General features: G+C 46.8%; 14 protein-coding genes across 14 annotated transcripts; 8 read left to right on the forward strand and 6 right to left on the reverse strand.

The window, feature by feature from the left end:
* Nucleotides 1-1,269: 1,269 nt before the first annotated feature.
* Nucleotides 1,270-2,235, forward strand: N7509_005108 (uncharacterized protein; the record flags this gene model as incomplete). The annotated part of the gene is made up of 1 exon (XM_056629745.1): nucleotides 1,270-2,235. One exon carries the CDS (start codon nucleotides 1,270-1,272, stop codon nucleotides 2,233-2,235), a length of 966 nt encoding a protein of 321 aa, XP_056489047.1.
* A 920-nt stretch (nucleotides 2,236-3,155) lies between these two features.
* On the forward strand, nucleotides 3,156-3,659 carry N7509_005109 (uncharacterized protein; the record flags this gene model as incomplete). The annotated part of the gene is made up of 1 exon (XM_056629746.1): nucleotides 3,156-3,659. The coding sequence occupies one exon, from the start codon at nucleotides 3,156-3,158 to the stop codon at nucleotides 3,657-3,659; it is 504 nt and encodes a 167-aa protein (XP_056489048.1).
* Nucleotides 3,660-4,260: 601 nt separating this feature from the next.
* Nucleotides 4,261-5,611, reverse strand: N7509_005110 (putative RNA polymerase II Elongator complex associated protein Kti12; the record flags this gene model as incomplete). The annotated part of the gene is made up of 3 exons (XM_056629747.1): nucleotides 4,261-5,136; nucleotides 5,199-5,555; nucleotides 5,606-5,611. The coding sequence occupies 3 exons, from the start codon at nucleotides 5,609-5,611 to the stop codon at nucleotides 4,261-4,263; spliced, it is 1,239 nt and encodes a 412-aa protein (XP_056489049.1).
* Nucleotides 5,612-7,882: 2,271 nt separating this feature from the next.
* N7509_005111 (uncharacterized protein) lies at nucleotides 7,883-8,248 on the forward strand (the record flags this gene model as incomplete). The annotated part of the gene is made up of 1 exon (XM_056629748.1): nucleotides 7,883-8,248. The coding sequence occupies one exon, from the start codon at nucleotides 7,883-7,885 to the stop codon at nucleotides 8,246-8,248; it is 366 nt and encodes a 121-aa protein (XP_056489050.1).
* Nucleotides 8,249-9,100: 852 nt separating this feature from the next.
* Nucleotides 9,101-10,052, reverse strand: efm7 (putative nicotinamide N-methyltransferase Nnt1; the record flags this gene model as incomplete). Its single annotated transcript, XM_056629749.1, has 3 exons — nucleotides 9,101-9,187; nucleotides 9,251-9,838; nucleotides 9,906-10,052. The coding sequence occupies 3 exons, from the start codon at nucleotides 10,050-10,052 to the stop codon at nucleotides 9,101-9,103; spliced, it is 822 nt and encodes a 273-aa protein (XP_056489051.1).
* Nucleotides 10,053-11,124: 1,072 nt separating this feature from the next.
* N7509_005113 (uncharacterized protein) lies at nucleotides 11,125-11,613 on the forward strand (the record flags this gene model as incomplete). Its single annotated transcript, XM_056629750.1, has 1 exon — nucleotides 11,125-11,613. The coding sequence occupies one exon, from the start codon at nucleotides 11,125-11,127 to the stop codon at nucleotides 11,611-11,613; it is 489 nt and encodes a 162-aa protein (XP_056489052.1).
* Nucleotides 11,614-12,162: 549 nt separating this feature from the next.
* Nucleotides 12,163-12,960, reverse strand: N7509_005114 (uncharacterized protein; the record flags this gene model as incomplete). Its single annotated transcript, XM_056629751.1, has 2 exons — nucleotides 12,163-12,453; nucleotides 12,532-12,960. The coding sequence occupies 2 exons, from the start codon at nucleotides 12,958-12,960 to the stop codon at nucleotides 12,163-12,165; spliced, it is 720 nt and encodes a 239-aa protein (XP_056489053.1).
* An 839-nt stretch (nucleotides 12,961-13,799) lies between these two features.
* On the forward strand, nucleotides 13,800-14,779 carry N7509_005115 (SDR family NAD(P)-dependent oxidoreductase; the record flags this gene model as incomplete). Its single annotated transcript, XM_056629752.1, has 3 exons — nucleotides 13,800-13,964; nucleotides 14,014-14,298; nucleotides 14,375-14,779. The coding sequence occupies 3 exons, from the start codon at nucleotides 13,800-13,802 to the stop codon at nucleotides 14,777-14,779; spliced, it is 855 nt and encodes a 284-aa protein (XP_056489054.1).
* A 429-nt stretch (nucleotides 14,780-15,208) lies between these two features.
* On the reverse strand, nucleotides 15,209-16,096 carry N7509_005116 (pectate lyase; the record flags this gene model as incomplete). The annotated part of the gene is made up of 3 exons (XM_056629753.1): nucleotides 15,209-15,274; nucleotides 15,340-15,677; nucleotides 15,739-16,096. 3 exons carry the CDS (start codon nucleotides 16,094-16,096, stop codon nucleotides 15,209-15,211), a joined length of 762 nt encoding a protein of 253 aa, XP_056489055.1.
* A 1,548-nt stretch (nucleotides 16,097-17,644) lies between these two features.
* Nucleotides 17,645-18,885, reverse strand: N7509_005117 (alpha/beta hydrolase; the record flags this gene model as incomplete). The annotated part of the gene is made up of 6 exons (XM_056629754.1): nucleotides 17,645-17,771; nucleotides 17,832-17,982; nucleotides 18,037-18,301; nucleotides 18,361-18,611; nucleotides 18,675-18,798; nucleotides 18,853-18,885. 6 exons carry the CDS (start codon nucleotides 18,883-18,885, stop codon nucleotides 17,645-17,647), a joined length of 951 nt encoding a protein of 316 aa, XP_056489056.1.
* Nucleotides 18,886-19,492: 607 nt separating this feature from the next.
* Nucleotides 19,493-20,481, forward strand: N7509_005118 (alpha/beta hydrolase; the record flags this gene model as incomplete). Its single annotated transcript, XM_056629755.1, has 2 exons — nucleotides 19,493-19,603; nucleotides 19,672-20,481. 2 exons carry the CDS (start codon nucleotides 19,493-19,495, stop codon nucleotides 20,479-20,481), a joined length of 921 nt encoding a protein of 306 aa, XP_056489057.1.
* Nucleotides 20,482-21,021: 540 nt separating this feature from the next.
* On the reverse strand, nucleotides 21,022-21,558 carry N7509_005119 (uncharacterized protein; the record flags this gene model as incomplete). Its single annotated transcript, XM_056629756.1, has 1 exon — nucleotides 21,022-21,558. The coding sequence occupies one exon, from the start codon at nucleotides 21,556-21,558 to the stop codon at nucleotides 21,022-21,024; it is 537 nt and encodes a 178-aa protein (XP_056489058.1).
* Nucleotides 21,559-22,490: 932 nt separating this feature from the next.
* Nucleotides 22,491-23,333, forward strand: N7509_005120 (MBL fold metallo-hydrolase; the record flags this gene model as incomplete). Its single annotated transcript, XM_056629757.1, has 1 exon — nucleotides 22,491-23,333. One exon carries the CDS (start codon nucleotides 22,491-22,493, stop codon nucleotides 23,331-23,333), a length of 843 nt encoding a protein of 280 aa, XP_056489059.1.
* A 1,336-nt stretch (nucleotides 23,334-24,669) lies between these two features.
* N7509_005121 (sugar porter family MFS transporter) lies at nucleotides 24,670-26,624 on the forward strand (the record flags this gene model as incomplete). Its single annotated transcript, XM_056629758.1, has 7 exons — nucleotides 24,670-24,744; nucleotides 24,808-25,115; nucleotides 25,179-25,225; nucleotides 25,277-25,478; nucleotides 25,532-26,167; nucleotides 26,227-26,357; nucleotides 26,413-26,624. The coding sequence occupies 7 exons, from the start codon at nucleotides 24,670-24,672 to the stop codon at nucleotides 26,622-26,624; spliced, it is 1,611 nt and encodes a 536-aa protein (XP_056489060.1).
* Between the last annotated feature and the right edge of the window lie 128 nt (nucleotides 26,625-26,752).

Genomic DNA, 26,752 nt, shown 5'->3' on the forward strand with positions numbered 1-26,752 from the left:
AATTTCAAAATTCGGTGTCGAAAATACGGGCACTATAGATTTATTGCATAAAGCGAACCTTGGAAGGGATTTTCCTTTCCAGAGGCGTACTAGTATTACTGTGCTTTTTGTTCAACTATATTCTGTTCAGTGGGGACAGCAAACGGATATATTTGGAAGGCTGGATGGATGAGGTAGAAGAGCAACAACAAACAAGAAGAAAGGGGAGAAGGAAAAAAGAAGGAAAGAGAAAATGCACTGGCCTGGTTCTAGTCTTTCAACCTGGAAAAAACAGTAAAAAAGCAAAAAGGCAATCGAGGTAGGCCAAGTCCAAGAAGATATCACCAAAGCTGGAAGAAGCCAACTCCAGAGTTTGACTGGATGCGATCAATGCAAAATCCAGCTCCAGAGCCACCACAGTTAACCAGAGACCCGGGGCAGTAGCAGTTCAGTGCCCAATGGTAAGGCTGAAGCCAGGAGGGCTGGTGGAGCACGAAAGACATATTCGGCGACATTTTGGTCGTTCTTCGCAACGCTAGCAGGTGCAAGGTGGTGCCAGTGTCGGAAATTCCATCAAACCAGAGCCAGACTTGCTACCAACCTTGCAGCCATCAACAGTGAAGCTCCAGAATCCGTGGGAGTTGTCCATAAATAGTTTTAATCGATTTCCAGGTACTGAGGAGGCAAATCTCCAAATTGAGCATTTGTTTTTATGTCATCATACTCCTGGAGCTGGAAGGGTACAAGAAGGACAGGGCAGAGTTCCATATTATAATTGCTGAAGGGCTATATAAATTCTCACATATATGAATTTCCAATGCAATTTGATGATTGAAACAGAGGTAAACGTGAATGAATTTAGGGTGTTTCTAAATAGGGGTTGGAGAAAAAGGCTGTGTTGAGAGGGTGAATCTATTTTCGATCCGCCCTTACTATTCATACTACTTGTAAAATTGTTAGCGCGATGCAAGAACGGCATGTGGGGAGAACCTAGTTCGCTACCAGAAGATAGAATAAATGGAATTGTTCAGCACAATTGTAACTGAGTTTTATGGGGGTTCAGTGACAGTCCAATTGGTAGTTCGGCACAACTATGTCTTGGAAAAGTGGATCGAAGTTACATGGTCGGCATTTGCCGCGCAACGGTTATATGGGTTTGTTTCTAAAACTCGAATCTAACGTTTTAGGCAGGAGGAATTTATTGTACTTAAAGGAGAGTTCAGTTCCAACTGTATAGGTTGACATCAATCACAACTCAAAGACTCTCTTTTTCCAAATCTGTGGACAAGCATGCAGTTGAACCTTTACCTCCTAGCAGTCGGCATCCTGTCTGCCATCTGCCCTGTCAATGGCAAGGCTTCTTCCAACTCTTCCTTGTCTCATTGGCTATACACCAGCGACATCGACAAGGAAGCTCTTACTCTCTTGGAGCATCCAGAAATCCAAGGTATCCAGAACCTTTACAGCTGGAAGTCTCTCGAGCCGCAGAGAGGCCAATACGATTTCTCTGCCATTGAGAACGATTTGAACCAAACACGGTCCAAGGGCAAACAACTCTGGGTTCAGATCCAGGACCGCTCTTTCAGCATCGAAAACAATCCTGTGCCGAGATACCTTCATAAATCAATCTACAACAACGGCAGTGTGCCTCAGTGTGATGGTGATGACTGCGACAGCGACTTTGTCGCAGGCGGTTGGGCTACAGCGCAATGGAACTCCCATGTCCGTGAAAGGTTCCAGAGCCTGTTGAAAGCTCTTGCAGCCAAGTTCGATGGAAAGGTTTATGGCTTCAACCTCCCAGAGACCGCAATCGAAGTTCAGTCCAACAACAATGCCACCGGCTACACCTGCCAAGCCTATTTCGAGGGTACTCTAGATAATGCCCGCTACGCAGCCGAGGTATTCCATCGCTCCTATGCCGTGCAGTACGTCAACTTCTGGCCTTGTGGCTGGGCAAACGAGAATAACTACCTCTCCGACTCGTTCCAGTTCTTTGCAGACCATGGTGTGGGTATTGGTGGACCAGACAATATTCCCTTCAAGCAAACCATGGAGAATAACGCCTACCCATACATGTCGGAGTATCGGAATAAGGTCCCTATCAATGTGGTTGCAGTGCAGGAACCGGATTTGGCGGCAATCAATCCAAACACCAGCAAGCCTTTCACAAAGGACGAGTTCACCTCGTTTGCCGAAAAGCAACTGGGTTCGAAGATTCTGTTTTGGGCCTTGTCCAGTCCTTGGCTCCATCAGTAACAGGTCAAAGAAGAATATTAGCTACATGTCAACATTAATATAACTATAGACGGTTCAGTTGGACCAACATGTCTACTGCTGCAAACTGTATTAAAAGCTTCTATGGATTGACAGGCGAAGCCCCGGGTGTGTTGCATGGCAATGATTGTAATTACTAGCTGTTTAGACATTGTAAACGACGGAGCTATGAGTTACTAGATCCGATTAGTTTTGCCTTGTTAGATTTAGCGTCCCAATACGCCGTCGAACCTCGTTCATCCCAATTGACAATACTAGTACTAGGGTATAAAAAAAGCAAAAAAGCGGGGTAGAATCTGGAGTGAAATGTGGTGTAAGCAGACAATCGAGTATCACAATTCAGTCCTAGCCTTTTCTTTTCTGACCCTTGTACACGAATAAAACTATCCTCTTTCCAAATAATCCTGGGCTTTTTTCTCCCAGCAATTCACCACTTTATTCCTCACCCTTGCTCAACCAGCAGCTACGAGACCATGCCACAAACTCTAGGACCGCTCGACTACGGGTGCACAGATTGGCGGATCAGCAGCCAAAGAGCCGCAGATCTGTACAGTTCTGGTACCAGGCTTTGGAAGAGAGAGGACCTCGAAGACATAGAGCAACAATTACGCCAATCCTATACGATGGAGCGATTCTTAGTCCGTCGAATCGATGGATGCATAATCCAAATTTCCAATCCCATGTTCCAAGTACAGAATCCTATCTGGTAAGTGGGTATGGGCCTAACCCAATTTCGGCCTGCAATCTAACTTTTCCTTAGGAAACCCTATGTCAGATACCAAGAATATTGGCAACTCGTGAGAGCACAGCCTAAGGGCCCAGTCGAAACTTATCTATGCTCTTATATTGTGGATTGGAACAATCGGACTGCACGAAACTTTCGAGAGCTTATAGCACAGCCTATGCAAGTCTTTGATGAGAAACAATTGTTGTGGCAGAATAGCAAGACTTGCAAGCAATTGACAGCCTTGGTCCAAGATGTACTCCGTACAAAAACTGCGAAGAAAGTTCTCTGCTTCGGGCTCGGTGAATTTTGCCGTACCGCGCCTGAATGGCTAAAAAAGCAGCATGATTCTTGGGATGAGAACTCGGAAGTGAAAAATGTGATGGGCTGCATGATCCAGCATTCGATGGCTCTTACTATCGCTCAGCTTTGTGGTGGCAATGAAACATTGCCATTGATTACTCAGGACCCAGAGTATACAGAGGTCGCAGAAGATATTCTGACGAAGAAGGGATTCGAAATTGTTGGAACTTATGGTGCAGGAGGATTTGCGGAAATTGACGAAGACTCGATCATAATATCACCCTTTCCTGCCGCCCCAGTTAAGCAGATTATCGCTGATCTTTCTCGGCCTGTGCTGATTATTTCCACTGGCTTTGCAGTCTTTAATAGCCATGAGTAAGTTCGCTTTTATCAATTTTTGAATCTGTCTAACCATGGCACTTCACAGAAAACCATTGTCAGATGCTGAATCTCCGAGAACAAGGCAAATGTGGCTTGATTATGATACCTACCCGCTTCCAAGCCATTTTGATGACGTTGAAATATGTTCTGCATTGAAGGGATTATATTTGTATTGTAGACGCGAGCAGTCTCTGGATTCGCAAGGACCTTATACCTAGGGATGGTGGATCACAAACCATTGCAAATATCAAATGGATTTCGGAACGGAAATCCTATATAGATACACCAGTAATAGCAGTCCTGTTCTTCATGGTATGGATTGGGAGGGATAGGGGGGGCAATCGAGTCCGTTACAGATATGGTGCGTAGTTCCGCCGGCTTGATTTGCGCGTTCCCCTTTGACCTTCATTCAATGCGTAGTAAAGAGACAAGGCGACAGCCCCGATTATGTTACAGCTTAATCAAGATGGAGTATTACTTCCAAGGTTTATATGATTGTAGATTTATATCATAAGCTCATTAATCATATCTCAATAGCTCTTATCAACAGAATGTGCAATGTGGCATTTTTTTCTCGCCAACATTGATGCGTCTTCCATCTATGCTTCCAATCCATCCTCACCTCCAATACTACTATTCAAAAAGCGCACAAATGCATCCCCAACTTGATCAGGCGCCAAACCACCCTGCTTCTCACCATGACCGTGACTAAGATATCTCCGATTCAAACTGATCCACTGTCTCCGCAGGCGTTGGAGTTTCGGCGCCGCGAGAACTCCACCTGCACCGGCCAATTCGTCCGTTGTCCCAGTCGTGGCGACGTGCACGGGAATGAGAATAGGGAACGAAGCTTCGGGGACATCGATCGCGATCCCGTGGGGGTTTTCGCTCTGCGCTAGAGCTTCCTCGGCGGAGGGGTTGGATTGGGTGAAGGTGCGGATTGCATTGATGACGGCCGTCGTGCGTTTCTCCATTGCGTAGAGAGCGCCTGGATCTGTGACCGCGGCTTGTGTTGTGGCTTGGTGCGCGACGATTCTGGGTCTGGTTGAGGCTCCGCGGGTGAAGGTTCGCGCTGTGGTAGTTGTGCTGGCGGCGGAGGAGAGGTTGGTTGAGGCGAGGGAGTCAATGAGGTTGGAGACTGGCGTTACGACAGGTACCTCGGCGGAGGGGAGAACTACCCCGGTAAGGGCGTGGAAGATATCAGCTACCGGGGGTTCGGCATCCTCCCAAGGTACTGTGAAGAGAGGTTTGTCCCATCGGCTGTGTGTGCTCGGTTCTTCGTAGCGGAAGATAAGGTTGTCGAGGAGTTCGCGAGAATAGGCCTGCTCAGTGTCTGAAGTTTGGACTGGGGCGGTAGTGTCGCTTGAGGGATTCGGTTGCTCTGGCGAAGAGGTATCCTTTTCTTGGGCTGCATCCCGATCCAAACGGGCCTTGTTGTTCGCGACGCACTGATCAACGGGAGTACCGACGTGCACCTAGACGAACTTCAGTTAGCCATTGTCTACCCACTCCGCGTATTTTGAGCCTGGAATCTTACCACACAGCATGAAGTCCCTGCTGCCTTACTCTCGCACCAAAGCTGGTACCGCCACCCTTTGATGTAGTTCATGCCATCCAAGATCACAATGCTGTCCTTGGTCACCACACGCTTCGCACGCGCATAGGCGACACCGCGAGCCTCCTTCTCCGTCCTGGCATGGTCGTAGACAGTACGAGGGTATGAGCTGTTATCATGCGACGAAACGACGTGGATCTTGTACCGGAATTTTAGCGATGGGGGCGACTCTGCGTCAGTGGCTGCGAAGATCTCATCTTGCGCTTTCTCGAGCAGCGACGCAAGTTGATTTGCGCGGTAGCTGAGACCGGAGCAGGGATACCCTGTGAGAATAACGAGCTGCGATTGTGTTAATTCAAGCCTCGAGGGTCAGAAGTGGGTGTTCTTACTGGCATGGTGGGCTGTTGCGGAGTTGTAGCGGCGAACTTTTTTCCCGCGGGGTTGAGGCTAGGCATGTGACCCACCTGATTAGATACTCCAACTATACAACAATGCAGATGCAGATGCAACCAATGCATCCAGGCATCTATGCCATTGAATGTTATTCACGACTCAATGAAACTACTAGTACCATCACCGTTGACTAGCCTTTCGATTTGTGACACGTATTTCTTTGTCTCTGTGAGTGTTGCTTTGCATTCAAGTTGTACTAAATATAGGTACTAATTCTAATATTTAGTAGTAGATGCTATGTGTTATGGTGCCGTATTGAACTACACACTGGCTCAATTTGGCGCTTTCCGAAATACTCCATTATCTAAATACAGTCGTGAATACTATATTTAAAACCCCTCCACCCCCCTGGTGGCGATATGGCATTACTACTACTAGTACTTGCTGGTAGTATCACTGCTGTTCATCTTAGGGTATTCAGGCACCTGGGTAGCCCACATGCTACTGTATTATTATATAGTAGCCTAATATGGTATTTTCGCTGTTTTCCCCTTTGGGTCACTTTGCACTTGAAGTTTGCACCCTCCATTGCTAGGCAACTTCTTCCGCCTTCCAATTTCCACTTCCCTCCCTCGCATCTTTTCACACTCACCTAAAAGCCCTGGAGTTCTCCCATGAGGTTATGAAGTATCATGGTGAATGATATTCGGTCACATTGGCGTTTTATTTACGTGGCCATTACCTGGTTGGAGGATATAATACTGCTGCGCGAAAGAAGCCTCGTTGTCCCCGACGATAGAGACCTGCGTACCCGATTAATATATCCTGGAGAGGAAAAGCTCTTCCGGTTCTATTATATTCGCTGATACTGGGCGAGACGGAACAAAGATATCCATCCAGATGTCGATAACTGTCAAATCTGCAAGCGGACGAGACCGGACTGCAAGGCAGCCCCTCCGGCCCCAAGAACCAGCTATAGGGACGCTAGTTTTCGTGAGCAAAAGAGTTGTCGTCAAGGTGTTAGCGAGTCTAGAAAGTTACTGCCGATCTCGATGGTTGATCGATCAGCGAATGAATAGCAATACCCCTGAGCGGTTTGTTTCACGGTCTTGTCGGTTCACTCCAGCCGTTGTCCATCCCAACACGGTTTTCGGTCTAGTTCAGTCTAGACTTAGAGAGAAGAACTCAGGAGATGGGGATCATTCTCCTTTTCTGTCGGGCTTGATCGCAAATTTCAGTCCTCGCAGTCTACATTGCGGATTGCATCTTTAAATCCAAGTCTGACCCCCACAAAAGAAGCATCATGGTCTGGATCTTTAGTTTACGACGAACCACTTACAAAATTCAATGGACTATTGCATCCAATGCGGCCAGCCCCCTCCAGCGCTCTAAAAGCCTCTAGAGCACTGCAGGGAAATATATTCCCCGGGCCAGCCTGCCAGCGGACACCGTCCCCAATTCGCAACCATCCAGGGCTCTCTTCAGTCACCATTCGAAAACCCACAGCGGAAGTCCATATCGGCGATTCCTTAATTCCAACTTAGCCGACTGGTGGAAGCAGGGATTCTGGAGCAGATACCTGCTTAATGTCATGTGCTTGGCTATTATGAAGATGTAGTGGCGAGCCTTTTCCTGCGGTTGAGGTTCCGACTATACGATGATGGGACGAATATTACTTCTACTAGTATTAGAATGTGTTCAAGTATCTAAGCCATAAAATGATTCCAATGACTCAATAAAAGTGTCACTACTGTTAATTTCATGGAATTCAGAAGACCCGCATTCCAATATTGCGTTGTGGTTTCTGTTTGTAGGGTTCCCTTCTCTCACTTTGCACCGTTTGCCAAGCTACTTCTCTCTTTCTGCTCCCAATTAGTTAAATCTTTTCAAATTCACCTCGAAGTACGCCTTCTATTCATCAGATTTTCATCGACTGTTGACTAGCTATTACCGGGTTGGCGAGTCCGAAGTTCGAACAAAACAAAGATACTCATTACTCTGACATGGAGGGGATAGCTTCGGAATCCACCAAGAAACACGCTACATCTACCCACACCGATGAGAGGCCCAGTTCTGGCTATTCACCAGCCAATAAAGATAAAGAGCTGTTCGGTTCAAGCGGTGGTTCAAGTCCACTCTCAACCCCTAGTCCGAGCCCACGTCTCCGGCCAAGTCCAGGCTCTATTTCAGGTCTAGTTATAATTCCACTCACAGGCCCGAAAACAGAGAGACTAAGGCCCGAAAGTTCTGAACAAAATGTGGGTTTGGCCAATATGACCTCCATTTCGATACCAACAAATGCCCCAAATGTTTTCAAAGCTTCCAAAGCATCACGTCGTCAACGTGAGACTTTGCTTATGGCCAGCCCGCCAACTCCTATCGTCTCCTTGCCTCGACCCTCCGACCAGAAGCCTTCTGAAAGTCCACAGAAGCAGACCAAACCAGTTGCCCTTATGTCGAAGATGGGACATTCGGAAGCGGAAACCCTGAAGCAGGGAGCTGCTCAAACTCAACGAAAGAATTCTGCCCAGGAATACAGCGCCAGCGATACAACCGAGACGGACAAGGGACAAGGTCGAAAGTGGAGGAGAGAGGACATCTGGTATCTCAGTCCAAAACGAAGACAAAGACGATCTTAGCTGGTGCAGAAATGAGTGGTGGAGCTTTATGGAAAAGCCTGAATGGACCGCCGACGATCTAATGGCGGATTCAGAGGAATCGTATCAATTGGTCCGTCTCTGCGAGGAGGGAAAGCTGGCACTGCAGAATCTGCGCGATCCAAATCTAGATCCTATCAGGATTTCAATCCTAACAAACCTGTGCTGGAACATTTATAACCAGCAGGCTAGAGTGATGGAGAAGAACCCCGACATCCTGGCCAAACTGCCTCTTGATTTGATTTGTGAGCACCGGAAATTGAAGAGGCTGAGTGAGGAAATCGACAACAGATGCAAGAATGAATGGGATGCGCTTCGGAAGAAGATCTTTGACCGAGCATGTTGATGGAATTTCCATTTTTTGCTTTGTTCGCAGCATGGCGGAGGGATTTCGAACTCGACAACCCCATCAGGGCGTCACCGTATCGTGATTTTATGGTACTGAGGGACTGATAATATGTAGCTTAGGAGAGCTAGAATATTATGAACTCGTTTCTCTATCAGCCTTTCATCCTTAGCATACACTGAGTAATATAGTGGAGAATTGGCGTTCATTGTCGCCGCCTGGATGCATGAGGACCAGATGGCTAGTACTGGGAGCGATTGCAAAAGTACGCGGCAGGTTTTGGATTACTAGTAGGTTCAAGCCCCAAGGCTTTATTTTAACTAGGAAGTATAAGTAATCAGCGAAGTACTAGTGCCTTGTACAATTAGTATAAAATATGACTTTTGAATTTTCATCTCGAGAGTTTTGTACGGCATCAAATGACTGGAACTCCGCCTCGATGTCTATATAGTTTATGCAAATGCGAGGGTATCAAATCTAATCTCAAATCAAGCGCTTTTCGAGGCACCTTCACCCAATTGATCAGGCGACCAGCGAAGCTCGTATCCAAAAACTGTCCTGCGAAGCTTCTCATCCTGTAAATCATAGTCAGCACTGAATCATGCACATATTTAACCCTAAGGAATCAATAAACTTACACCAGGATCATCTTCAAAAAGAACTTCACCCATCAACTTCTCAAAGATCTTAGTCACAGTAAATCCCCCCGCTTCCGCCAGCGGAAAGAATTTCTCAGTCTGTGACAACAACCAAGGTTGATACGGCGTAAAAATAACCAGCGCAACGGCCTCAGCGGTCTTCTTGAGCGTTTTTTGCATAGTTTTAACCAGATTGCCATGCTCGGGATAACTATAAATGACATCGGCCATAATGAGCACGTCGAAGCCCGTAGCTCTCGAGCCATCGGCCAAGGGAGGAATATATGCAAGTAAGGGTTCCACCGGTTTACCCCATTGGTAGCCGTCGACATGTAACGGATTACGATTGTCGGGGCCCTTGGGAATTTGGTCGACTGCCAGTTCCGCATTGTGTTGCATGTTCTGCACCAGGTCTGGATCCGGGTAATCGGTCAGCACAACGGTGTTGGCGCCCTGGATGGCGCTGACGATGCTGGGGACGCCGGCTGCGGCGCCGATCTCGAGGACGTCTTTGCCTCGGATGAGGTCTTCGGTTCGTTCTTCGATGTAGTGTGCACTGGTTCGGCCGGCGTTCCAGAGGAGGTTTCCCTAGAGTGGGAGTATGGTTAGTTCATCTGGTAGGCTATCAATTGGGCAATTGGGGCGGTTGACGTACGTAAAGTGGGTGGCTGCCCACGAGTCGGACGCGAACTGTCTTGCCGGACAGCATGGTGTGCTCGGCGAAGGTGGGTTCTGGCTCATCCGGGTAGTACCCTTCTGGGTCTTGGAACATGTCCCCAGTGGAGAAGTCTTCCTCGGCCATGGTGGTGGTGGTGGTGGTGGTGAAGGTGGTGAAGGTGGTAGTAGGTAGTACCCCTCCAAAAGTAGGCATTCACTCCATCAAAAAAATATTTGATTATCGCCTTATCGGTGGGGTAAACTGGCCTGATATTTCAGGCAACATAAACTTTTTGAGTAACTAACTAGTTAACTAGTATTCAGCGCGATTCGCAGCAAAGAAATCCCAGGACTGTACGGAGTACCTCCGGGTATACCGTAGATATGATCCTGTGTGGATTGGCCAAGTTGTATAGACTTTGTTGTATTGAAAGCTGATCACGAACAGCAGCCAATCACATGGCTGTATACCTACTCCGTACTCTGGAGAAGGTCAATGACGAAAGCAAGGGTCAATCGAGTAGTGTATTCCTGGTGTGTAGTGTAGGATATAGAGAAATGGATATATCAGTATATATGTTATACATAGGATATCTCATTTATGATATATCGCATATTTATCCCTATTGTCTCTGTTTTCTCTGTTTTTCTCTGTTTTTCTCCAAATGACACACTCGACTCGACATGCCGAGGCGTACTCCAATACGGTAATGACCGTAATTTGCCACCTGTGTACCCAATTTGATGTGGAGAGGAGTGGAGATACGCTCGTATTACACGGGTAATTATCGGGATCGGCGAACTCCTCTCTTTCTCTTCTCGTCTCTTTTCCTTTTCCTTTCGACCCATCACCATCACGTCTTTCCTCTTTTCTCTTTTCTTTTTGTCTCTCCTCCTATCTTCCTCCACCACTTCCCTATTCACCCTTCTCCCCAGACTCACTCTCTAGTCTGGCTTCACTTTAGCGCCCGGATTCCTTGCACCGAGTTTGCCCATAGCCATCCCCTCATCCGTGGGGCCCTGACTCTTCGATCTCTCCATAGTGGCTCGATTCGATCATCGCGGATCCCTCGATCCTGCATACCTTTGTTCACTCCCGCGCGTCAATCTACTCCCCATCACTTGAAAGGGATTTCCTAGATTTCTGCTGTTGCTCTTGCTTCTGCTTCTGCTTCTACTTTCTGCTTCGGTATATGCATCTGCACCTGCATCACAAGATGGACCCTCTCCGATCAGCCCATACCCCTCAGGCCCCCGCTCAACCCTCGACTTTTTCCTCATCAACCTCGACTCTCGCTCCTTCTTCCACTCTCACCTCCACCCTCTCACACCCTTCCAACCCACTCAATCCCCATCCCTCCAATTCGACCATCCAGCCCTTCGCAGCAGCCCCCCTCTCCGTCTCCTCCTGCGCCGCCGAATCCGCCATGTCCCAGACACAACCTCTCGCCCAGACCCTTGGCAACCCTTCGCACCCAGCCGGGATACAACTCGCGCCGCAGGGACATACTTCCGAATCAATCCCACGATCGGACGCGCCACCCGCCACCCAGCCCGCGGATGTTTTTCCGCAAGAAGGAGGCAACGGGCTAGGCGGTCCGACGGCGACAGCCCCCTTCTTGCAGGACTTTAGTCTGGTCGCGGAGGCGGCGAAGCGCGCGCAGATGTCTATCGTCATGCGAGATCTCGAGAGTGTAACCCTATGAGATCTTATCAGTGTAGCATGTGATTCGGTGCCTCGGTGCCTGCAGAGCGGGCCAGATCTGATCCCGAGCTACATAAGGTGAATATGACGACAGAGTGTGATTGGCTTGGCATTGCGCCAGTCACGAATGAGTTGGACTGGATCCAATAGAATTTGGTTTTGGGGGGATTTTCGAGGGATAGCCATCTTGGGGCGTTTGATATGGCGATCGCTCAGCTGTCAGGTTGGCATGGGCTGGACTGGCACAGATTTCCTCGGCGAACGGCTGCGACCGCAATTATGCCGAGGAGGAGGGGAGATGGCCTGTTTGTTTGAAGCCTATCGCCGACACCACCCACCCTCACCAATTATCCCGACTTTTGGCGTTCTGTTTGAGGGAGTTTTGGTCTATTCTTTTTTCTTTTTGTTTTTGTTTTGAAGCCCTACTTTATACCACCTATATACGCGAATGGCATTGAATCTCAATTCTACCTTTATCATCATTATCCTCATCCCGTCTTGCGTATGCAGCAGCCAATGTGGTACTGGTAGTTCTATGCGCGTTTCCTCTTCACAGACCGAGATGTCTTTTCCGACCCGGCAATCGGTTTTTGAATAGCGAGTCAAGGCTCAATTGACCCTTCTCCCTATGTTCCTCCACCTGGACCTTCTCACTAGCCAACACAGGCGGAAGACCATAAACTCGACGCTGAGCATCCTGTAATAATTCAACTTCCCGATCCCGTTGAGCCCGCACCGTGGGGATCGACCAAGAGGTCGATGACACTGATTTATGCGCCAATTTGTACTTTGATCCTGTTAGGTGTGTTTCGTAGGAATTCGCATCCAGTTTGCGCACATGCTATAGAATTTAGCCAGTTAGTCATGCTGATAGTTACTCCTTTCCAAGCCCCAACGGCCTCTTTTATGGAAAACGTACCTGATGTCCAACAATCAACCAGTGATACTCCGTGCCCACAGGTGCACCACTTCCCTTGGGCGCATTGCGTGCGCGTAGTTTTTTGGTCTGGTAATCGATTCTCCATCGATCAGGCTCTTCTTTTGTTTCTTTCCACGTGCCGGGCTCATATTTCCATGTGTGTGAGCTTCCGACTGCCATTCCGCTACAGAGTTGGCCTTGATGAGTCTTTAGAGCATTGTATCCGGGTCCAGGTCCACTGATGGCGTGTTGCTGGCTCGATGGTGCTACTATGTTATCGACGATCCCTTCTTCTAGTGGGTTTTCTTCTTCGTCGAGTAAAGTTGGGTCGATTGAGCCCGAGCCTGCTGATGATAGGCTGTTGGGACTATCGTTGGCATTTGGCGTGGGAGGATCGCTTTGTGGTGGGGTTGAAGGGGGAGCTGCCATTTTCAGGGAAAGGCTTCGACTTTTTTTTTTCAAAAATTGACTAGTTTTCGTAATGGGAGAGAGGAAGATTCGAGTTCGCTGGACTGATGGAAGGATGGGACAATTATAGTAGTTCATAGGTGATGTCATCTTGATGACACCGGTTGTGTTGATATTTCTGAAAGGAATGGATATGCTGATATGAATTACAGCAATTGAATAAATTGAATATGGAGGGATTGATCTCAAGAACTGCACTAGGCGGTGGTTTTAAGATGAATACAAATAACAATGGTTGAGACTTGAAGGAAAGGGGCTGAACCTGAACCTATCAGCATCACGCTAGCTTTTACTAGTTTTTGAAAATGCATTATTACAAAAGAGATGAAGATATCTAAGAAGGTCTGAGTATACCCAAAGTATCATTAAAGACGTGGTCTATTTAACGGTCTTTCTTCAGAGAGAGCGGATAACGGCTTACAGGTTTACAAAGAGGGGTAAATTTTCGAGGTCGAGGTCGAGTACGAAATTGTGGTAAATTTAGACCACTTAAGAGTTCAGCGAAAAGCATTACATGAATTTCTTTCTTTCTAATATTACAGCATTCGTTAGATGAGTCCAGAGACTCGAAGGAGTGAGCCCAACTGTCAAGCCTTGTTGCTAATCTTGAAGATTCCAGATTTAGGCCCCCACTCCGAGTCCAGAGTTAGGGCTTTTCTCAAAACCTATAAATATGACACCCCCCTCAGTTGGGGTTCTACTTTGGCTTGTTCTTCTTCTTCCTCTAACAAAACCTAATACGCACTATTTCAGTATTTGTTCCCCAAACCTGCAAGATATCTTCTCATATCAATTTAGTCATGGACACCCCTGAATTTGACCCCGACTGCCAAGTCAAAGGAACTGCCTTCACAAAAAAGAACTATCGCGACGTGTACCCTGCCGTCGACCCCACTCGCCCAGAATTATCCCAGGATGGGAAAGTGGTTATCATCACTGGGGCCAGTCGTGGACTAGGACAAATGGTAAGTGATCCCTTCAAGGATAAATTTCCCGATACTGATGGATGCAAAGGGCTTCGCCGTCTCCTTTGCCCGCGCCAATGCTGCCGCCATAGTTCTCCTCGGCCGATCAAGTGAAGGTCTAGCCAAGACAGAAAGCCTAGTCAAAGAAATAAACCCAGCGACGAAGGTTTTGTCAATTTCAGTCGACGTCACAGACGAGGCCGGGATGAACAAAGCTTTCGAGACTGCCGTGGAGAAGTTAGGCGTGCCACATGTGCTCGTCAACAATGCGGGTGCACTTGTGAAGCTTGACACGATTGTCAACACCGACGTGGAGTCTTGGTGGAAAACCCAGGTAAATTATACCAGTCCAAACAACCACCGAGCGACAAACTCCAACCTCAATTGTACCCGCTAACCCGGAGTGGCAGGAAATCAACGTCAAAGGAACATTCATCGCAACAAAAGCCTTTCTTAAGCACACAGGAGATACCCCATCAGAACCTACGACTATCATCAATTTAATCTCAATGGCGGCTCAGGGTATTCCGCCCGGGATGAGCTCGTATTCGCCAGCAAAGCTGGCCGTCTCCAAATTCACGCAATTCTTAGCCATGGAGCATCCGACCATCACGTCTGTCAATCTGGACCCGGGTGTGGCAGCGACTGATATGGGACACGGAGTGCCCTACCTTGCGCCCTTTATTGGAGACACTCCAGAACTCTCTGGGGGCACGGCCGTTTGGTTGGCTACTGGTGACAAGTCATTTTTGTCGGGGAAGTATGTTTCCGTCTGTTGGAATGTTGAAGAGCTTGAGAGCCGGAGGAGGAAATAAAGAGCGGGAAGGTTCTTACTTTTACCCTTAAAGGAGAATTTGGGGGCCCGGATGTGACTGTGGAAAGGAAGTGATCGAGTCTAAGAGTATGTTACTGACTGTCTTAAAGCTCTAGCTCTAGCTGAGATTTTGAAATTATTCTGACCTCTAAACCTACATAATTATCTGAAAAGTTCGAAGAGCCCCTTCATTATTCTTACTTTGAGAACCTGGGTGCGTGGTCTCTAAATAATAACCAATTCCTACGGATGCAAACTTTGGGAATGAGAAGGCTTAATAATCTCAAGGCAGTAGCTAAAACGAGTGATGAATTCCCAGACATTTTTTTGGATAATCTTTCTAAGTGACCCCAAGGAGCGCAGGAGACCAGTAACCACATTCTGCTAGCGGTATTATGTAACTAGCTCATAGTCGAAAACCCCACGAAATCTAACAGGCAGGAAGGGACTCCGTGTATTTGCAAGCAGAGCTCGGGCCAGAGGAGCTCTCAGGGGGCTTTTCACATATTCAGGTCAGTTACTATAAAGACTGAAGAAAACACATGGAACTTTGTTACTTACCTCATCGCCAGAGTCATTGCCCTCGTACTCCTGGCAAATAGTGTCGACATCGGTAGCACACACATCGCTCCGGATGGTGGCGGAATCACCATAGTTGCTGTTGATGCCAGCCAAAACGCTGCCTTCGACAGCGGTGACGCCGGAAATAGTGACATGACGCTCATACATGTCGTCACAGTTTCCACAAGAGCGATAAAGCTTTCCAAAGTTGTATGCGGTGAACCCCTGGATGTTTACGGTACCAGGGCCATTGTGCTGAATGACCTTGTCCTCGGCGCCCTGGGCACCACCTCCAATGACATTGAACGGGCCGGATCCTGTCTTCAAGGACAAGGCATCTATTAAAGAGAGTAATGTTAGTGAGGTTTATTTCATTCATCCTCTTGAGATTATTTATACCTTCGCAAACGGCCTCCCACCAAACATTTTCGATCGTGCAGGCGCCCATGCAGTGCACTCCCTCGATCTGGTCGGAGCCAATGATGACATTCTTCAGAGTGCCTCCATTCTCGACCCAGAAGACAGCATCCTTGTCACCACCCTCACCCTCAGAGCACTCAACCCCGCGACCATATGTCTTCATACCGCCGTCGAAGGTCATGTTTCCACTGATGACCTTGGGCTCCTCCAGGGTCACGCTTCCCTTGGAAGAAGGAATCGGAAAAGTGAAGCGCTTCTCTAGATGAGAATGGGAGGAAGACCCATGAAGAGCCAGGGTGGTGGAAATCAAGGACAGAAGGATTGCTTTGTTGTACATGATGAAGGTTTGCAATGAAAACTTTTGAAGAACTGAAGGAGTGGACTCTCCCAGATCAAGACCCTTCCTCTGCCTCCATTTTATACCAGCTCTTAGTCAAATTAATATACAGCTTGATAGCATGATGAGACAGTCAGGAGAAAATTATTATCTTGGCAGTTGTACTTCTTTTCCATAATCAGTTTCAGGGCCGGTGCCTGCTTTGATAGCCGAATCTTTCGTTTATTCTTTATTTCTATGCCCTAGCTCCTCAAAAGTCTGGTCTTGCCTCGGGTATAATTAAATATTATCATTTACTTACCATATAGCCCATATAACGACTGGAATTTCACCTGTCCTGAATTGAAGAGTCTCTCAACGGTTCTCCCGACACAAGGTCTAGTCTTTCAAGACGGTCAATAACGGGGGTTCCTTGGCTACTGTGATCTTCACTGAAGAGGAGCTGTCAGAAGTATCATCAGGGCTAATACTTCGCCGCGATTGGTAGAACAATCAATCCACAACAGGGAGGCTGTGCAAGGATGAAACGGGTTTACGCTTGGCATACGGCCATTTTCTAACACACAAGCATCATTTCCGGAAACCCAATATCTCCTACTAGAAATAAATTGTGTTGTTACCAGAGTGGTGGGAAATTTTCTGATCGGCATCCGAACAGTTTTATGATCCGGTTGACTGATTCAAGTTTGTTTAGCCGATATAACCCCGACGATATTTCTGAGTTGCATGCATGAAGATCTATACTTTTTCCGACTGATATTGCTGGGTTTTATTATTTGAAGCTATCTCAATGCAATTGGCTAAACCATCTGGTAAATAATATAATAAATAATTTAGCTGAACATTTTATTGACATGCGGTGTGAACCAGGCTAGTCTCATCCATCTTTGGTTGCGGCTCGTAAAAGATTGACATCTCATTAAAGAAGAATATTCAGAACGGAATTAGATATATTGAATCAAATCATGCCCATTGTTTCTATGGATAGCCATATGTAGTTATAGTGCTTGAAGCCAACCACGGCTACTCTAAGTACCTGGAAAGTTCCACCAGACAAGGATATCCACTGCACTTCCGACTCAAGCCGAGCAACAGATACTAGTATCCATTTCGAATCCATTTGATGTAGCAGTCCTCTAAGCTCCCTGGATCTTCCAAATATTTTCACGACAGGTCGTCAATACGCAATGTTTCTCTCATATCCAACTTTGGAAATGGCACCATTGTCCCAGGCGTGCCGATCAGATACTCAACTAGGACGAATTGGTGGGTGGCATTCACAAAGCATGAACGAAAAGTAGCGCGACCGTCAGAGTTCAGCCCGTTCAAGTTTTATACCTTTTTGCGTGGTAATAAATTGGTCGAGGCTACATATTGGCTTCCGAGGCTGGAATCTATTGATTTGGGATCATAGTCGAGTAACTTCTCATTGACAAATATCTCCGATAAAATCTAAAGATGTGGAAACAACCAAGATCAAGATGACAGCTCAACCTCAATAAGTTTTGGAAATAAAAACCAAACATTTTTGTGCAACTCTGCACTGTATCATTTATTCATTAAGAAGTTGATACCTTCGAGCACATCACCCAAAAAGTTTCCGCTTGGTGGTTTGCAGTCTAACGCCCAAAAAACATGTGGCAAGCCAATGTAATGGTTGAGCTTTGTTGGAACGCTTAAAAGCTCGACGTCAGGAACAAAATATGATCGCAAGGAAGAAGGAGTTACGACTTACCCTGCTTCATTCAATGCGCTATGCATCACTAAACCATCATCACGGATCGGATCAATATCACACACGACGATATATGTAGCAGGAAAATCATGAAGGTGTTCACTGTTTATAATGAAGAAGTCTGGATCGGCAGGGCTTGCGCCAACGGAATCTGGACAAGTTAGGATTCTCTCGTTAGGTTGACCATGACAAGACAGCAACGTACCAAAGAACGTTTCCATAGCATATGCCGTATTAAGCGGAGCCTCTGCAAAATCATTGAATGACTTATACTTTTCCACATATTTACTAGGAATATGGGCAGGATGAGTGGTGATTGGAGCTAGAGCCGCCACGCCACGGATCTCAGCCTTTCGGCCCAAGGCGACAAGCATGTTCGCTAAAGCAAGTGCAAGGTGGCCTCCAGCGCTTTGTCCAATCGCAAAATATCTAGCTGCATCACCATTAAAAGTAGACGCATTATTGAATGCCTATTCATTGTTAATGCCCTAGACTTCACTGTGTGTTAAATATCATAAATAGAACTTACCCAGGTCCAACCCTCAAGCACATCCTGGAGCAGTGCTGGGCTTTTATGCTCAGGTGCCCGTCGATATTCCACTGAGATAATGATGCAGGGCAAGCCCTCAGCAACTGATTGGCAGAAACTGTCTTCGGTATCTACGTCACCACAACACCACCCGCCGCCATGAAAGTAAACACCAACAGGCAATGGTCGTTCATCACGAGTAGCAGGGGTATAAATCCTGGCCGCAAGATTTTCCGTAATCGAAATATCCTCTTAAAAAACTTAGTATTTCATAAATAAAGCGATACTGACACACTCAATTAATTTGCACGTACCAATATTGAGGCTTGCGGACCTTTTGTTAGAAGCGTTGATCTGATTTGAGAGTGATTTGTACTGCTCCCTCATAGCCAGTGCATCTCCAAAAAATTGCGGCCTTTGACCGAGAGCTTTCTCGATCTGTTTAATGATTAGATTGACCTCAAAAAATACAAAAGTGGGAATCGGACATACCTCGAGCCATGATTGCGACAAGGCTAAAGTCATCTCTCGTCTGGTTGAGCAAGCTTCGGTCGATAATTGGTTTTCGTCATGATTCTATGTGCAATCTGTTCGATTTAAGTTGCAAATCGCGGATGATCTAAGCCAATCATAACATTCGCCGAGTTTTTATAAGGGCCGAGGCTTCATGCATTATGGCGATAGGTAATCATCATAGATCTTGGCATATTTCATCTTTTAAAGCCTCGGGTACATATTAGTCAGATGAGTGAACTTTTCAATTTTATGATTAGGGAATGTATTGAAATTATTAAATGTCGTACATTGGTGAGTGCGTGAGAAGTGTTGAATAATCAGCATCGAGGCGGAGTCAAGAGATGCCGAAGACCTCCTCGTGACCCACTTCAAATTTGGGTCCAAGCAAAATGTGGTCAATTAAAGTTATGCCTAGGCAGGGACTTCGGGCCGCAGGTTTTCGGCATCTATATTTATGCTGTAGATATACTAGAGCTCGGGGGCTTCCTCCCCAATGTCGTCCCTTCTTCTTTGTCATTCTAAGAGTCAGCGGCCGAAAATCCATATTTTCGACCACTTAAATAATAAGGCGCAACAGGTTTATTTCCAGAATCTGAGTGTTACGAACGGAAAAAAAATGGCTCTTCCTCGTCGAGATATTCAGTTCAAAGCTCGCGATGGGACCTCGCTTCGTGGGTGGTTTTATCCGCAAAGCTGCACGTCTCCGTGCGTGATCATGACACACGGGGTAAGTGTTTCCGCCACTATATCGCTGCTGATGAGAGAATTCTGCTAAGATCAATTGAAAATTGTTAGCTGGGTGGTGTTCGGCATTATTGGCTTCCAGCCTTTGCTGATCGATTCCATCATGCCGGTTATAATGTATTACTTTACGACAATCGGAACTGGGGAGATAGTGATGGCCTGCCTCGTCAAGAATCAAACCCGCCCCTTCAGCAAGCCGACTACTATGACGCCTTCAATTTTGTTACGACATTCTCAAGTGTGGATGCTTCTCGCATTGTGTATTGGGGGACTAGCTTTTCGGGTGGAAATGTCTTGTACGCTGCTGCTGTGGATAAGCGCATCAAGGCTGCCATTGTGCAATGTCCAGCTGTTTCTGGGGAGACGCGATCCTTGGCATTCAAGGACCGGATCCCAACACTTTTGAATAATAGCGCTTATGATGCCACTGGTACCTATATCGAGCCAGAAAGGATCCGTCTTATTGCAGACACCATGGAGGAAGCTCAAGCAGGGGCATCAAACGTGATGTTCCCCGGCGTTCATGCTTATGAACATGTGCGAGGCTCACACAACTGCGGTGCGAGATGGGAAAACTCCATCACTACTCAGACGCAGCTTTTCATGCTACCATTCGAAGGTCAGGCAATGGTACACCGTATTTCGCCAACTCCACTCCTGATGGTTATTCCGGGAAATGATACCCTTGTCACTACGTCATCGCAATTGGCCACTTATGGCAAAGCAAGGGAACCGAAGCAGATGCTTTACCTTGATGGGGCGGGCCATTTTGACATTTACACTGGAACCTGGTTCGAAAAGAACATTGCGGCGCAACTTGAATTCTTGAAGAAACACGTCGGCCTATCCAACAATGTCTGACAAGCGGGCGTGTTACACAATATCTCAATTAGCTGATGTATTTGCCTTTTATGCATGGTATGCAGAATATAAAGATCGTTATAACCACCAAGATTGGTGCATCAGTACCTTGTGTACTAGTGCGTTATATATAAATAAATTCACTTGTATAAACCTTGGAATTTCACTGAGGTTCTCTTTGAGACGGAAAGAATAGAGACTCTGACCTGCAATACAGAAAAATATTGAACGTGAAATCTTGTACGGATATTCAATGCATCCAAGAAATGTTCTCTAAATTGGTGACTGGGGTATTGGTCTTAATCAACTCCGAGTCCAACTCTGAGCTTTGTTTTGAATCGATCCCAACCGATCTGTTTGAAAGTGCTTACATCGAAATATACTTTATGTCGATTAATATAAAATTGAGATACCAAACATCCATCCCCGAAACGTGCTAAAATTTACAAATTATTTGCAAGTAGAGTTTCCCTCTAGCAGCTAAAACATTGCTTTCTAGCCAGTGACCCTCCGACAAGCAGCAGGCTCTTTGCTATGTAATCATTCTTTCTGAACATTGACGGGGCTGAAGACAATGGCGTCCTTGGGGAAATAGGGCTGAAGTAGGTAGGTGTCCCAATACAGCCAAACGTTGTGGAATTGTAGACCTTCGGGAGTCTTCTCGGGTGTAGTGCTGGGACCTATCTCGCAGGTCATGGACAAGGGAATGCTGACGGTTGGCGAGGCATTGATATCACTGCCGGGAGCCCAGATATGTCGAGTGATCTGAGCAATGAGATGGACAGTATCGTCATCATTTTCGAGCTCCCAGATTGAGATAAAGTCGTGTTCAAGACGAGCGAACTGGCCGAATAACTTGATGATCCATGGCCAGATCTCCGGACCACAATAGTTGACGCCGTTTTGATTATGAAAAACCGCGTTTTTGGAATAGAATTGGTGATTTCCATGGGTGGTAAGGTCGGATTCTTTGATAGCCATCGCATATGCTGCGTAGAATCGCTGGGCTGGGGTTTGTGGCCCATTCTTAGCCCAGTCGGCACCGGAAAGAAAAGACTTGAGACGAGGTAGAGGCATTATGACTTGCAATCAATCAAAACACAAAGAAAAAAAAGAACTGTCTGTCTCTCAGAAGAGTTAGCGGAATGTCTTTTTCAAAACTTGAACCCTTTCCCCCGGCAGATCTTAAAGAAGTCACATCGCATTTTTAGCGCTAGCTTGGAAAAATGATCGTCGCAACAGCCCTGGATTATACTCGGTTTCCGAGGGTCCAAAGTATACAGTTGATTAATGATCATCCAGGGCCTGGTTCGGCTCGGTTTTCCTCGGAATTCTATTTGACGGTTGAACGGCCAACACTTGACTATGTCTCTAGTATTATGTATGATATAGTTATCTTGTGAGCCCCTACTCGGTTTTTCGGACATACTAGTCGCCACTCACTAACTGATGGTCCCCCGAGCCAACCAAACTATCTCCGACCTACCCGTTATCCGAAAATAAGAGAGAAATCATCACCATACTCAGTGAGCAAGATCATGATCCGCTCTAAGCAGGCCAATTATCTGGTTCCTGTGTGTCTGGATACGTCAGATAGCGGACGGCTACTTTTGGTCCGCGATCACTATATCCGCGAATACTAAGCGAGTCGGTCATTCTTGCTAGTAGATTGGATTTCTGGTTACCATTGTATTCTTACGATGTGGGGCAACCGATACCCACAAATTATGCCGTGTGCGAGTCCTCGGCGAGTAATAGCAGTCCGCTAGATCGGATTATTCATCGCATTTCTCCCGAGGTAGTTATAGTATAACTATCCCACCGAGGCTCGAATGTCCGAGTGATTACGCCACAATAGATGAGGACTGTGTAGTTCCTAAACTCGATTGCCCATTTTGATCATTTGAGCACATGTATCATACTATTATATTAAGCCCGACCCGCCACGACTGAACTGGGACATATTGGCGATTGATCAGCTACCCATCGGTCCAGTATATCAAGCCACAATGCCGCTCAGCTATAAGGTCTTTTTCAGCAAACGCGACAGCGCTACCCGAACTGGCCCTACAGGGCACGATCATCTCAAATGGGTTCCCACAAGTTCTACCCTAATATATGGAGAGAAGGACGCAATTCTAGTTGATTCTCAATTGACCCTAGAAGCCTCTAAGGAATTAGCAAATTGGGTTATGGCTACCGGGAAAGAATTAGTCGCTATCTTTGTCACCCACTCGCACGGTGACCATTTCTTTGGCAGCTCCACTCTTCTCAAGCAATTCCCAAAAGCCAAAGTGATCGCTACACCGGAAGTGGTTTCTCGAATGGCATACGAAACGTCCCCGGAAAGAATGGCAAGCTTATGGGAAAAATTGTTCCCTGGGCTACTTCCGACACAATTCGCCGATGCGGAGCCTCTGAGTGGTGACGAGTTTGAGCTAGAAGGGGAGCTGTTAAAGGTGGTGAAATTGGGACACACGGATACGGATGAAACCAATGCACTGTGGGTTCCATCAATTGGATTGGTGGTGGCAGGGGACTGTGTATACGCCAACACTCACCCGTACCTGGGCGAATCAGGAACAGAAGAGGCCCGCGTTGCGTGGATAAAGGCGTTGGATAAGCTCGCAGCTTTGAAGCCTAAGGCAGTGGTTGGAGGCCACAGCGACCCAAGCAAGTCCTTTGATCCTGAAGCCATCCAGGAGACCAAGTTGTACTTGGAAAACTTCAATCGAATCGCAGCAAAGTATCCCAGAGCTGAAGATATCTACTCGCAAATGTTGGAGCTGTACCCGGAACGACTCAATCCTGGATCTGCCTGGGCTGGGGCAATTCTTGCAAAGCGGGATTGAATGTGAATGGGAGGTGCTTTTTACGTTGTGCTCTCTATCTGTCGACATCTCAACGTCTCTGAGTCTTTTCTGGCTTTTCTAGTGCTTGGCGCCCAGACGAGGAGTTCCTCTTGTATCAACCTTATACAAGTCATTTAGAAATACATGATGTGGATTCCTTGCTTATCCAGGTGCAGCAATAAAGCATGATTCGAAAAATCGAAATAAATTTACAGTAGTATACGGAATCATTTCCCGGCAGTCAAGTAGGAAGAGTATAGCGGTATAAGTGATTTCGAAAACTACTGTATTTGTTGAAAGTAGAGGTTTGGTGTCTAACAATATTTACGTACTCCATGTTAGACAATTCATTCAACTACTAGGATTGAAGTTGAAAGATTTCAGCGATGGATTTCGCCGATTCTTTCTATTATTTACTAAGTCTGATAGAGCAGAGCTATAATCTAAATGATATGTTTATATTTTCATCCAAGTACCTCAAATATTCTCGTCTAGAGGTTTTCTAATACGGGCGGACAGACACAAATGACTTGTAGTGCAAGTTAGATCTTTACCTTTTGTTCTGCGTATACAATGGAAGGGAAGCCCACTCGCCGAACGATCCGCGTGCCCCTAGCGATCCATCAAAGGACTTATTAGTGCTAGCACCCGCCCAGCTAATCTCAAGCGCGTCATAATCCGAGCGACTTCTAGTTAGCCGGTCTTAAAAAGAAACCCAACATACTTAAACCACATCCTGTCCAGGCCCTACTTTCTGCATCTTCCGCCTTCAAAACTTTGACATACATCTAGCATCCCAATTCATCATAACATAGCCCACTACCTTGAGCTGAAAATACACACTGGGGATTTCCCCGGACTTTCCCCACTCTCTCCGCACTCCTCCACGCCAAAGGCCCCCCCACGCAATGACGGAATATACCCGGTTAGAGTGCGGCACGCGACGATCGTCCTACCAATCATCGCTCTAACGAGTGCGAAGGACGGATACCATGCTCCAAATGGCATTTTAGGCGGCCGAGCCTGTGATCGCTCGCGTCGGTTTGGAGTAAGGAGCTCGCTTGGTTTGCCGTGTTTGTATTTCCCTCATCCACTTGCTGCAAGTTAAGCGTCAAGGAGGGCCGAACTTGATTTAGCCGGATTTGCAGTGAATGTCCTTGTTTGCTAGCGTCCTGCAGTGGGGTCAGTATAAACATGGCCACGCAACCCCCACTCCAGTGTCCTGATTTATCTTTGCCTTTTATTTTGCTCGCAATCCACGGATACCTTGTGAGGTATACCCGCTGCTTGTTTGACTACACGCTACGCAGAGCTGCATTATTGCTTTTGTTCGAGAATGACGAGTGCGCCCCAGAAAAAGAGTCGGCCCTATTTCGGGTTGACTGGGGGATGGCTAACCTTTTGGGTGACGGTATGCCTTCCTGAGCTAATCCTCATTCATATTTAATTAAGCTCTGATGAATTAAAACCCCAGGTTGCTTGCGCAACTGACATGACCCTCTTCGGGTACGACCAAGGCGTTTTCAGCGGCGTGGTAATCACTGAAGACTTCCTCGAAATCCATGACCTCGTCGGGCCGACCAAAACTAAAACCTTATCCACGGTCACAGCAATCTACGATGTTGGTTGTTTTCTTGGGGCCATTCTGGCATTTACAATTGGTGAAGGTCTTGGTAGAAAGAAGACCGTTTTGGCGGGAACTACCATCATGGCTGTTGGGGCCATCCTGCAGGCCACATCTTTCAGTTTGGAGCAAATGTTTGTGGGGCGCATCATATCGGGGTGAGTTGAATCGGGTGTGTCATTGCAAATTATTGTCTATTAATCTCATAACTTGGCGATCAGAATCGGGAATGGCGTCAACACTGCGACAGCCCCTGTGTGGCAAACTGGTAAGTGCTTTCAAATGACTTAGTTTGACTAAGAGACTAAACCATTTGCAGAGACCTCGCAGCTTAAATGGCGAGGAAAGCTAGTAATCCTCGAAATGATGATGAATATTGCCGGCTATGCCTTTGTAAATTGGGTTAATTACGGTTTATCTTTTGCAGGCGGTGCCATTGCCTGGAGACTCCCACTCGCATTGCAGTTTTTGTTCCTCTTTGTTCTGTGGTCTACCACTCCTTGGCTCCCAGAATCACCTCGGTAAGTGACTAATAGTGAGAAGTTGATACAAAGCTGATTTTGAATACTACTAGATGGCTCTTGGCCCACGGTAAAGAGGATGAGGCTGTGGAGGTGATCAGTTGTCTGGAGGCGAAATCGCTAAACGACCCTTTTGTCATTGCACAACGCAATGAAATCAATTTCACCATTGAATACGAACGTGAGAATTCCGTTCGGTGGCGCGATCTGCTGAAGAAGAGTCCAAATGACACAAACACCCTTCGCCGTCTTCTTCTTGGCGCCGGCAGCCAATTTATGCAACAGTTTGGGGGCATTAACATCATGTCTTACTATTTGCCGACCGTGCTCAAAAGTTCCGTGGGATTCTCTGACGAGATGGCACGCCTGCTAACAGCTTGCAATGCCATCTCATACTTTTTCTTTTCGGGACTCGCTGTCCTGCTAGTTGAGCGAATGGGACGCCGAGGCCTGATGCTCCTTTCAACATTCGGCCAATTTGTGTGTTTCCTAGTAATCACCATTTTGCTTCGCTTTGCGGATGTATACCCTGACAATGATTCTTATGGATCTGCTGCCGTTGCTTTCATTTTCTTGTTCCATGCCAGCTTTGGTGTTGGAATGCTGGGCGTTCCTTGGCTTTATCCGACAGAAATCAACTCTCTCCCTATGAGAACCAAAGGTGCAGCACTTGCCACTGGAACTGATTGGTAAGAGAATAAAACTCTCCACCTTTTCTTTCTCTAGAAGTTACTCACCAAAGTTACAGGCTCACTAATTTCATCATTGTGGAAATTACCCCCATAGGGATTCAAAACATTGGTTGGAGATTTTGGATTGTGTGGACGGTGACCAATTTCCTGTTCTTGCCCATTATATACTTTCTCTATCCAGAAACAGGTCTGTCGACTTTATCCTTGGTTAACCCTGTCCAAATATCGCTGACATTTTATAGCCAATCGAAGTTTGGAAGATATCGATGCATACTATCGGACAAAGCCGTCTCTGGTTGTGGTCGGGGATCGAGATGCAATTTCCAGAGGCCGACCGCAGAGATACATCGATCATGAAGAAGAAGAGATCAAGCGAACTGCTGCGGGCAAGGGTATTGCTCAACCGGTGGTTGCCGAGCATGTGGAATGGAGCACTGGCAGTGATGGCAGATGATCTCTCTAGAAAACATTCCGGGGTACTCCGAGTCCTATGCCCGGAGTACCTACTATAAAAGGAAATCATAAAACCTGAACACAATAGTGATAACGAGCAATGATAATTAAGCTAAATGAGCAAAGGAA

Source organism: Penicillium cosmopolitanum (genome assembly GCF_028827165.1).
Source record: "Penicillium cosmopolitanum strain IBT 29677 chromosome Unknown utg000006l:49.0-5199605.0:1.0-5204138.0, whole genome shotgun sequence".
Lineage (NCBI taxonomy): Eukaryota > Fungi > Ascomycota > Eurotiomycetes > Eurotiales > Aspergillaceae > Penicillium > Penicillium cosmopolitanum.